The 12,655-nt window shown below is 41.8% G+C and overlaps 1 protein-coding gene across 1 annotated transcript in view; it reads left to right on the forward strand.

The window, feature by feature from the left end:
• Positions 1–12,655, forward strand: part of ITPR3 (inositol 1,4,5-trisphosphate receptor type 3) — a 244,458-nt gene that overhangs the window by 86,703 nt on the left and 145,100 nt on the right. Inside the window, exon 13 of the mRNA XM_075853510.1 lies at positions 2,697–2,857. Coding sequence (XP_075709625.1) covers positions 2,697–2,857 — 161 coding nt within the window. The remainder of the gene's footprint in view (positions 1–2,696; positions 2,858–12,655) is intronic.

Genomic DNA, 12,655 nt, shown 5'->3' on the forward strand with positions numbered 1-12,655 from the left:
GTAAGTATGAACTGATTTTTTCTATTTTTTATGTCATAAATTGTATTTTGCGAGCGCTAGTCACTGTCCAGGGTGCTGAAAGAGTTACCGCCGATCAGTGAAGCCCATTAGCTCTTTCAGCACCCTGTACAGTGACTAGCGCTGAACAGCCCTGCTCTTTCAGCACCCTGGACAGTACCAGGCGCTCGAAAGTGGAAACACGGAGTGCACACGGAACCACACGGCCAACAAATCGGGCACACGGATCCGTCAAAAACGGCCGTGAAAACAATGATGGAAGTGTGCACGAGGCCTAAGCCCTGCCGTGTGTCCAAACAAAAGTTTGACCACATATGAGGGTATTGCTGTACAAATTTTGGGGTGCGTTTTCTCTTTTATTCCTTGTAAAAATTAGAAAATTCTATGTTTTTTCAGAAAAAAGTAGATTTTCATCTTCACAGACTGATTCCAATAAATTCAGCAAATAACCTGTGGTTTCAAAATGCTAGCTATACCCCTAGAAAAATTCTTTGAGGGGGGTAGTTTCCAAAATGGGGACACTTTTGGGGGGATTTCCACTGTTTTGGTCGGAGGGGCTAAAAAACAATCCAGCAAAATCTGCGCTCCAAAATCTAAGTGGCACTCCTTCCATTCTGAGGCCTGTTGTGGGACTAAAGAGCAGTTTATGACCACATATGGGGTATTGCCGTAATCAGGAGAAATTGCTTTACAAATCTTGTAAAAATTAGAAAATTCTATGTTTTTTCAGAAAGTTTATTTTTTTCCATTTTTACAGACTAATTTAAATAAATTTAGTCAAATCAACTGTGGGGTCAAAATGCTAACTATAACCCTAGCTACATTCCTTGAGGGGTGTTGTTTCCAAAATGGGGTCCCTTTTGGGGGGTTTCCATTGTTTTGGCACCACAAGACCTCTTCAAACCTGACATGGTGCCTAAAATATAATCTAAAAAAAAGGAGGCCCCAAAATCCACTTGGTGCTCCTTTGCTTCTGAGGCCTGTGCTTCGGTCCATTAGCACACTAGGGCCACATGTGGGATATTTCTAAAAACTGCAGAATCTGGGCAATAAATATTGAGTTGCATTTCTCTGGTAAAACTTTCTGTGTTAGAGAAAAAAATTGATTACAAACGGAATACAAATGTATTTTGGCAAAAAAAATAAATTTTTTATCTACTTTCCTGTGAAATGCCTGAAGGGTTAAAACACTTTCTGAATGCAGTTTTGAATATTTTGAGGGGTGCAGTTTTTAAAATATGCTGTATTATGGGGGTTTCAAATATATGGGCCCCTCAAAGCCACTTCACAATTGAACTGATCCCTGAAAATATAGCCTTTTGAAATTTTCTTGAAAATTTGAGAAATTGCTGCCAAAGTTCTAACCCTTGTATCGTCCTAGAAAAATAAAAGGACGTCCAAAGAACGATGCAAACATAAAGTAGACATATGGGAAATGTTAATTAGTGACTATTGTGTGTGGTATTACTATCTGTTTTACAAGCAGATACATTTACATTTAGAAAAATCATAATTTTTGCCAATTTTCTCAAAATTTTGGTGTTTTTCACAAATAAGCAATGAATTTATCGACCACATTTTTCCACTAACATAAAGTCCAATATGTCACGAGAAAACAGTCTCAGAATCGCTTGGATAAATAAAAGCATTCCAAAGTTATTACCACATAAAGTGACACATCAGATTTGAAAAAATGGGGCTGGTCCTGAAGGCGAAAATGAGCTTGGTCCTAAATGGGTTAAAATACCTTAATAGAGTATATGATAATTGTTTTTCTAAACTACACAACCCCTTCAATGTCTATTTGTATGCATCTTTAGACTTAAAACGAATAGTTTTTCTCATCTCAGTTGCTAATTAACTAGGAAAAGATTGACTGCGTTGTTCTTCACTGATTGGAGTTTCCGAAAAATGTATACCCCAATAATCATTACTGTATATTAAGTATTTCCAGCTCTGAGAACTCCAGAATCATTTACGTTCATACGTGTAAATTACAGTAGCAGTGCTTTTTTATATATCCAGTAGCTCTCTATTATTTATATAGTTTAGGATTAGCCCTCCTGTAAAATATTTACTGCTCTCTGCCCTTTTATATCAGGGCTGATTTATCATGACAATTCCGGGTGATTTGTAACAATAGTTTCCCTATGTGAATGCACAAAAAGAGAAACTATTGTTTATTATTAATGAAAATTGGTTGTTTACATAAACAATTACACAAATTCTTATTGTCAAATTGTTAAATGTAAATGTCTGTCTCCAACTTTTATTTTGAACAGTATTGATAGTACAATCTAAATTGTGTTTGATACCTGTTTTTCTTTGGCCATTTTCATACATATTTTTTTCTATGCTTTTTGAGATTTTTTTTTTTTTAATAAATAAGGTATAGATATGTATTCCTGAAGTATCCTATAGTTATCTATGGGAGAACATATGCCAAAGTGTACCCGTCAGCATATGCATGACATATTTCCATCCATTACATCTATTTTCATATATTTAAAAAAAACTAAAAACAGAACTAAACATTTGTATACGATATTGTTACAAGTTACAACCTTAGCGTAGTCAGAGAACGTTTACTGGTAGTTTAGAAAAACGGAAATATTAAAATGGGTCTTTACAGCGGGTTAACTTGCCTCCACTTTTCTATTTGTATTTCCTCTGAATAGCTTGGTACTTGTCCCACTAAAGAAGATAAAGAGGCCTTTGCCATTGTATCTGTCCCTGTGTCTGAGATTCGTGACTTGGATTTTGCTAATGATGCCAGTTCAATGCTGGCCAATTTTGTGGAACGTTTAAATGAAGGATTCATCAGCCAGAATGACCGCAGGTAGGGATTTACATTTGAAATGAATAATACGTTAATTTTCAGGGGTCACATCTTGGTTGCTGCTCACATATTATAAACTTTTGGGATTTGTATCAGAGAGCAACCACTACATATGAATAATAATGACATTTTTAATGCTGTTTGTGAACAATGTATAGAAAATATCTACTCACACATGGTAATTTACCTTCTGGTGTGTAGATGACCAATGTGAACTTTTACTGCTTTCAATAAAGTGCAAAAGGCAGTTTCCAAGTTATTAGATTATGTCCATTAAATTGATTTGACGGATAAATAAGCCACTGACTTGTACAGATTCATGCACATAATGATTAACCATTTTATAGCATTAGGCATTCTATAGCAATGTTATAAGTCATACCTATCAATTCATGTGAATTTTTAGAAGAAGCCTTCATGCGTGTGTACTTCAGTAATGAATGATGTATTTTTCAGCAGTTTCCCTCCTCTGCACTCCTTTTCTCTAATTGTCCGTTCTTCATGAGCTCATCTCTAGAAAGGTCAGGCAGTAGCTGCTATGATGTTCTTCCACTGTCAGGAGCACTGATCCCCCCCCTTCCCACGATTTTGTGATGGCTTTTAATGAACTAACAGGGTGTCCTGATCAGTGTCCTGGGTGAGCTCTCCATGTATTTCCAGCCTAAATACTGTGTACAATTATCTGCTCCCCCTTGAGACATGAGAACTAGCAGGCTGTCTGCGGAAACCGCCCCCCCCCCCCCAACACGCGAATACATACACAGCAGCAGAGTGTTTAGGACATTACTACTTAGATTTTGCTCTTAATCAAACACTAGTGTGAGATCCCTCAGTAAGAAGCTATGACAAATTCTCCGAATCTATTCTTGTTCAATTTTATGTTTAGTTTCTTGTACATGTGGATACCAAAGTAGCCAAAGTTATTTTAACATTTAGAGCAGTACAGTTAGATCCTAATAAACACTAACTTTTTTAAATGTAGCTTAAATATTTGCAAATAGTTTTGCTAGATTCAGATGCTGGGGAATTATATTAAGTAAGCCTTAAAAAAGTACTAGCAAAACCTTTTAGCCCCCCCCCCCCCATTTGTTTTGGGCTCCTTGTTCATTACTATGAGAGTCGCATCGAAACTCTAATAGGAATGAATGGACTGACTTCCAGTCCACACTTCAGAGCCTGTAAGATTCATTTAGTCAGAGCAGGGGTCATGTGACCGAACGCCAGGCCGAAATGGAGGCTGAAACTACAAGATAAAGCCATAGGTGAGTTTTCTAACCACAATATCATTTATACCACCTCAATTACAAATGGGGAGCCCAAAAATTTTTTGCTTGGAGTGCTTCTTTAAACTTGCTCTAAACCAAATCTGTCAATAAGCTGTACCGACGGTTCGGCTGACAGCGGCTTCTGTGTGCCTCTGACACCACATATAACTCTAATACCGATGAAATCTAAATTGATCAACTTCGATTTGATTAGTATTATTGTTATATTGTGTGTCAGAGGCACACAGGAGCTGCTGTCAGCTGAACCGTCAGTACAGCTGACTGACAGATTTGGCTTGCAGCGGTGTTATGCAACTTTTATGCATAGTGGATACATAGAAGCTGCACAAAACAAAACAACATTTTAAATAAAACTATTATTATAAAAATTATTAGTTTGCAGAAACACTCATATTACATAAAAAATGGTTTCCATGGCCTTTTATTTACATTTACCAATCTTTACGTATAGGAATGATTTTTATGGTGGCATGATCGATGCAGTTAAACAATACACAATCGTTTTATTCTTTATTTATACTGGCCAATTATCGTTATGATCGCTTGGATATTAGCAAATCGTGACGATAAGTGGGCAGTGTAAGCGAGCCTTTAGCCATAACCTCCAGCCCCTGGGAGGCATTAAACAAGTGTCAAATCCCTAGAGACCTACTAGTCAAGCATCCAGTGCTTTGCAACTTGCTGTTAAATTGTCAGATTCCTGGTGTTTCAATGATTTGGCCTAAAAATCTGCAGATCCACTTCATAATGTCTGCTTTCTGATGTCCAGTCGGTACTTGTCTTGCTTTACACACCCATGATATGGCAATGTATGTGAAAAGCCTATTGGTTTTTATCAGAATTTGTTGCTTCTTGCACTGACTGGATGTGAGGACAATCTAGCACATGCTGATTGTGGTTTTTAAAGGTAATGCATGCTAGGGTCCAGTAAAGATGGAACAGATAGGGTTCATTGACAGCAGGGGACAGTTTCTGGAATGGGGGCTTGCCAGCTAAGATGATCAGATCAGGCTGCATGTGTAATCTAAATATAGATATAGTTTGAATGAAGGATTCATTAGCCAGACTGGAGGTGGGTATCGGAGGTAGATATTGGCATTTTCAATGACTACTACAATAACTATCAAGCAGCCACAGTAGTATTCAAAAGATTGTGATGTATTCCCTAAGCCTTTAGTACTTTTGTAGCCTTAATAATAAGAAACTTTTGTCACCAGCAGGACAGAATCTGGAATGTGTAGGCTCTGTTTACATCTGCTGTTATACATGCGCCACATTTTTGTCCAGCAAAATGACCGAAACACAACGGAACTTATTAAAGGCAATGGGTTCTGTCACGCTTTGTTGGTTTCCATCATGCGACACATCCGGCACTTCCATTTTTCCCTTACTCTGTTCCTCCAGCGGAATAGAATAACGGAAACTGAAGCGAGATGTGAACAGGGTCTAAGAAGATCAGATCGAGTGGCATGTGTATTCTAAAAATAGATATCATAATACATAAGGCATAAACATTTTTGTTCTCAATGTTTTGTTTTGTGCAGTAGTGGATATAGTTAAATTCTGGCATTTAAAAAAAAAGGTTAAAGGGCTGAGCACTGTCAAAACAAAAAACATATTTGTGGGTCTATTCCTACTACTCCCTATTTGTTTAAGTTTATTAATAGGATGTGTAGGTTAAAGAGCCCCTTTTATCAGAGGCTGATTCTAATAGCTATTCAATGTATTGTTAAACAAATCCTTATCTGCACCATGCACATTTATGATGTAACAATGAGCATCCGTTCACTACACAAACACAGATAACAGCCTGAACATGAACAACCCTCATATAGAAGAAGCCTTTTATTGCGCCACTGCATTAATTCACTGCGGCCCATTTCACTGTGTGTAGGTCATCATTATACAATCATTTATTGTGCATATATAGTCAGCATACTTTTACAGCAGTCTGTTCATTACTGATGCTCAGATTAGCTACATCCATGGCACTGAGGCATTGTGCAGAATGTTGGATTGAATTAGGATGTTCTTACCCTGGGGTTGTATTTCTAGTCTAGTCCTGTTCAGTGCACAAGATCCTTCCATGTCTGCAGTGAAATTGTGTCTGTTGATCCTTCTATGAATGGTAAAAATTCTTTATTGCCCACACCCCAATGACTTCATTCCTGCTGTCTGAGACATGCACAGTCTTAATATAGTGCATGCAGAACAAGGATTAACTAGAATCTAGGCAGTTTGATGCTACAGTAAATTTGGGTGTAATTTAATCCTTTGTGGTTACTGATTAAATATTTTTTAATATTGAGTTAAAATCAAATCTCTGTGTTGTGTTGCATAGTTTATAATGTGATATATCACACGAAGTTGCCCTAAAGTCCTGGTAAGCCCTTGCATTCATATAACGAAGTCCAACAATAAAGGCCAAAAACATTGTCACAGTGGAGCAATATGCAAATTACTGATGGTTTGAGGAAAATTCCTGATTATCAGATCTTAGAAATCTAATGGGCAGCAGGCAATCTGGCCTACATGCAACCAACACTTTGCCAGCTGGCATTCCTTCAAGGCTTTCTCTTCCCTATTTCTTAGCACCAACATCAAAACACTTTAGACATCAAAATAAAGTATTTAATAAATTAGTAGTATATGGTAGTATAGTGAAGTAAAACACTGATCGAGCAGAGAATTAGCAGTCACAAACTGTATCTGTATCTGGCCCACAAGACTATTCCCATGTTAAACGTTTTGGACACATTCAAACTAAAAAAAAATATTTTTTAATTTCCTCCTAAATTCAAAAGTAAGCAATTTTCTATATAGTCTTCATTAAAAATGTACTGCCCATTTGCTGTTGCTGTGCAATTCCTTCACCTAGCTGGCTGTCATGCTGTTTCTGACATAGATGCAACACCACACTGCTGCCTGTGTAGGCTCTCTCCTCTCTTCTCTCAGTGTTAGGGATAGAAGCAGGGAGAGGGAAGGCGGTTGTACATGGCAGATCAAAGTGGGGAGAGGGGGGGGAAAACATTCAAGTTTTCAGGAAGCGCAGATAACACACAGACCGAACTGTATCAAAGTGTAGATAGGTAAAAGAGCACCCAAGGTAGTTTGCAGTGGGGGCGGGGTGAATTACACAGGCTATGTATGTGTAATGCCGGGGTAGAGAGACAGACAGGTGAGACCTAATCTACCCGCCACTCAGTCCCTGCCTACTTGCACGGCCCGTCCTAGGCGACGGCGTACAACTGGGCGACGGTCCCTACGCTCAATAAGTGCACGACAGACAAACAGACAAGGGTACACAGAAGCTAAGGGAAATGGGGCAGTTGCCCACGGCAACACCGTGAGCAACAAGAGTAGTGAATGAGCCGAGTCAAACCAGGAGTGTACGAGGTACCAAACGCAGAGCAGGAGAGTAGTCAGTAAAGCCAGGGTCAATTTGAAGCAGAGGTCAATAGTACTAGCAGGCACAGCAGAGCCAGGAAACCAGACAGAATAACAGGCAAAGGAAGAGCAGGAAATGAAGGTATAAATAGACAGAGGGCGGGAGCTAGCTCCGTCTGGCCATTCTGTGATAAGTTCTCCCACTCCTCAGCCTACCAGCCTGAGTGGTAGCCCGTATCCTCTCCAATGGACCAGGTACTGGAAGGACCCTTGGACCATCCTGCTGTCCACAATCTTGGCCACCTCGAATTCTACCCCTTCAGGGGTGTGAACAGGGACCGGAGGTTTCCATGAGGTAACCAAGGACGGGGAGCAGCGTTTCAGGAGGGAGGCATGAAACACGTTGTGTATTTAAAAAGACGGGGGTAACTCCAGCCGCAAGGAGACAGGGTTAAGGACCTCAATGACCTTGTATGGCCCTATATAGCGGGGAGCAAATTTTTGGGACGGAACTTTAAGACACACATTTTTTGAAGACAGCCACACCAGATCCCCGACCACAAACAAGGGGTTAGCAGAACGTCTTCTATCTGCCTGAGTCTTTTGTATGCTCTGGGACGCCTCAAGGTTCTTCTGAACCTGGGCCCAGACTGTGCACAGTTCCCGATGAACGACATCTACCTCGGGATTGTTGGAACCACCAGGTGAAACGGAGGAGAACCGTGGATTAAACCCAAAATTACAGAAAAAGGGGGAGACCCCTGACGAGTTACTGACCCGGTAATTAAGGGAAAATTCGGCGAGGGGAGTGAAGGAGACCCAATCATATTGACAGTCGGAGATAAAACACCTTAAATATTGTTCTAGAGACTGATTAGTCCTCACAGTTTGGCCATTCGTTTCAGGATGGAAGGCCGAGGAGAAGGACAGATCAATCTCCAACTTTTTACAGAAAGCTCACCAAAACAATGAAACAAATTGTGACGCAGGAGACGCAGGATCATGGAGACGCAGGATGTATTTGACAAACAAGGTAGCTAACGTCTTGGCATTGGGTAGTTTCTTGAGGGGCACAAAGTGGCACATCTTACTGAAGCGGTCTACTACAACCCACACCACCGGCTTGCCTTGAGATAGAGGCAGATCGGTGATAAAATCCATGGAGATATGGGTCCAAGGTCTCTGGAGAATTGGCAAAGAACATAGTAAGCCTGCTGGTTGGGACCTGGGAGTCTTGGACCTAGCACAAATTTCACAAGCGGCGACGTAGGCCTTAACGTCTTTAGGCAACCCAGGTCACCAATAGTTTCTTGCAATGAGGTGCTTGGTACCCGGGATGCCTGGGTGGCCAGATAGTGCAGAGTCATGATGTTCCCTGAGTACCCTTAGCCGGAATTGCAGGGGAACAAACAGCTTGTTCTCAGGAAGGTTCCCGGGAGCTGAACCTTGATCAGCCGCAATTTCGAAGACTAAGTCAGAATAAACAGAGGATATGATTATACCTGGGGGCAAAACACAAGCAGGATCTTCCTCCGAGGGAGGGCTGGCCATGAAGCTACGCGACAGTGCATCAGCTTTAATATTTTTAGACCCAGCCCTATAGGTGACCACAAAATTGAATCTAGTAAAAAACAACGCCCATCGAGCTTGTCTCGGGTTTAGCCTCCGGACAGATTCAAGGAAAACCAAATTCTTGTGGTCGGTAAGGACCATTACCTGGTGCCTAGCCCCCTCCAAGAAGTGGCGCCACTCTTCAAATGCTCATTTAATGGCTAAGAGTTCGCGGTTGACCACGTCATAGTTACTCTCGGTGGGCGAGAACTTCCAGAAGAAGTAGGCACAGGGACGGAGATGGGTGAGGGACCTGTTACCCTGGGACAAGACAGCACCCACTCCCACCTCGGAGGCGTCAACCTCCATATTGAATGGCTCCATTTGGTTAGGCTGAATCAGCACTGGGGCAGAGATAAAGCACTTATTAAGGATCACAAAAGTCTGGACCGCCTCCGGAGGCCAGTGGAGGAGATCAGCACCTTTGCGAGTAAGATCCGTAAGAGGCTTAGCGATGACCGAGAAGTTAGCAATAAATCTCCTGTAATAATTAGCAAACCCCAGGAAGCACTGTAACGCCTTCAGGGAGGCAGGTTGGACCCATTCAGCCACAGCCTGAACCTTGGCAGGGTCCATGCGGAATTCATTAGGAGTGAGGATTTGACCCAAAAATTGTATCTCCTGCACCCCAAACACACATTTTTCGGATTTAGCATAGAGTTTGTTTTCCCGAAGGGCCTGGAGCACCTTCCTGACATGCTCAATATGGGAGGACCAGTCCTTGGAAAACACAAGTATGTCATCAAGGTACACTACAGGAAATACCCCCAGGTAGTCTCTTAAAATCTCATTTATGAAATTCTGGAAGACCGCGGGAGCATTACACAACCCAAAGGGCATGACGAGGTATTCGAAATGACCTTCGGGCGTGTTAAACGCAGTCTTCCACTCATCCCCTTCTCTGATTCGGATAAGGTTATAAGCCCCCCGAAGATCAAACTTAGAGAACCATTACATAGTTACATAGTTACATAGTTAGTACGGCTGAAAAAAGACACATGTCCATCAAGTTCAAACAAGGGAAGGGAAAAGGGAAGGAAAAATTTCTACACATAGGAGCTAATATTTTTTTGTTCTAGGAAATTATCTAACCCTTTTTTAAAGCCATCTACTGTCCCTGCTGTGACCAGCTCCTGCGGTAGACTATTCCATAAATTCACCGTTCTTACTGTAAAGAAGCCTTGTCGCCTCTGCAGCTTGAACCTTTTTTTCTCCAGACGGAGGGAGTGCCTCCTTGTTTTTTGAGGGGGTTTTACAAGGAACAGGATTTCACCATATTTTTTGTATGTGCCATTAATATATATATATAAGTTAATCATGTCCCCCCTTAGTCGTCTTTTTTCAAGGCTAAATAGGTTTAATTCTTTCAATCTTTCCTCATAACTTAAATACTCCATGCCCCTTATTAGCTTCGTTGCTCTTCTTTGTATTTTTTCCAACTCCAGGGCATCCTTTCTATGAACTGGAGCCCAGAACTGGACTGCATATTCTAGATGAGGCCTCACTAATGCTTTGTAAAGTGGTAATATTACATCCCTGTCCCGCGAGTCCATGCCTCTTTTAATACACGACAATATCCTGCTGGCCTTTGAAGCAGCTGACTGACACTGCATGCTGTTATTGAGTTTATGATTTACAAGTACACCCAGATCCTTCTCAACAAGTGAATCCGCCAGTGTAGCTCCCCCTAGGACATATGATGCATGCAGGTTGTTGGTACCCAGATGCATAACTTTACATTTATCTACATTAAACTTCATCTGCCAAGTGGACGCCCAAACACTTAGTTTGTTTAAATCTGCCTGTAATTCATGAACATCTTCCATAGTCTGAACTATATTACATAGCTTGGTGTCATCTGCAAAAATAGAAATCGTGCTATTAATCCCATCCTCTATATCATTAATAAATAAGTTGAATAATAGGGGTCCCAGCACTGAACCCTGGGGTACACCACTTATAACCGGTGACCATTCAGAGAAGGAATCATTGACCACAAATATCTGGATACGGTCCTTGAGCCAATTCTCAATCCAATTACAAACTATATTTTCTAAACCTATAGTCCTTAATTTACCCATTAGGCGTCTATGGGGGACAGTGTCAAATGCTTTTGCAAAGTCCAAAAACACTAAATCCACAGCGGCCCCTCTGTCTAGACTTCTGCCATTGGGCCCCCTGAACCTGATTGAAGAGATCAGGAACCAGAGGAAGGGGATACTGGTTCCTTACAGTGACCTTATTCAATTTTCGGTAATCGATGCACGGCCTAAGACCACCATCCTTCTTCCCTACGAAGAAGAAGCCAGCACCTACCGGAGAAGTAGAGGGGCAAATGTAACCCTTGGCCAGGCTTTCCTGGATATATTCTCTCATGGCCTCACGTTCGGGACAAGTCCTGAATAAACTTCAGGTAGAGTGTTCACCTCCTCAGGGAGAGAAATAAAATTAACAGAAAAACAGGATGTCATGCAATCATTACCCCATTTGGTAAGATCCCCAGTATTCCAGTTAAATGTGAGATTATGCATCTGCAACCAGGGAAGGCCTAAAACCAAATCGGACGATTATCCCTGCATCACCAGTACAGAGCACTGCTCCAAATGAATGGAGCCAACAATGAGTTCAAAAACAGGGGTATGCTGCGTAAAATAATCATTAGCAAGTGGAGTGGAGCCGATACCCACTACCGGGACAGGTTTAGGCAAATTAATCAAAGGCATAGCTAGAGACATAGCAAATTCCACAGACATAATATTAGCAGAAGACCCTGAATCCACGAAGGCACTGCCGGTGGCAGACCTACCACCAAAAGAGACCTGAAAGGGAAGCAAGATCTCATTAGGTTTCATATTTACGGGAAATACCTGTGCGCCCAAGCGACCTCCCCGATGGTCACTTAGGCGCGGAAGTTTTCCGGCTGCTTATTCTTATGCCTTGGACAGTTGTTCATTTGATGCTTGTCATCCCCACAGTAGAAGCAGAGACCATTCTTCCTGCAAAGCTCTCTACGTTGTTGGGGAGATACGGAGGCCCCGAGTTGCATTGGTTCATCCGAGATTCCCGTGGAAGAACGAAGCAACGGAACCTCGGGAGCCATCATGGGGGAGCCAGAGGAGAAGGCACAAAAACGTTCAAGTCATCGTTCCCTGAGACGTCGGTGAAGACGTACCGCTAAAGCCATAACCTGATCTAGAGAGTCAGAAGACGGATAGCTGACTAATAGGTCTTTCAGGGCGTTCGACAGACCCAATCTAAACTGGCACCTCAAGGCAGGGTCATTCCACCGAGAAGCTACGCACCACTTCCTAACGTCAGAACAGTACTCCTCAACGTGTCTCTTACCCTGACGTAAGGTCACCAGCTGACTCTCGGCAAAGGCAGTCTTGTCAGTCTCGTCATAGATGAGCCCGAGAGCAGAAAAAAAATCAACAGTTCAGGGGCGTCAGGAGCCAAGGAGAAGGCCCATTCTTGGGGCCCGTCCTGGAGCCGGGACATAATTATACCCACTCGC

This window comes from Rhinoderma darwinii, chromosome 2, assembly GCF_050947455.1.
Source record: "Rhinoderma darwinii isolate aRhiDar2 chromosome 2, aRhiDar2.hap1, whole genome shotgun sequence".
Lineage (NCBI taxonomy): Eukaryota > Metazoa > Chordata > Amphibia > Anura > Rhinodermatidae > Rhinoderma > Rhinoderma darwinii.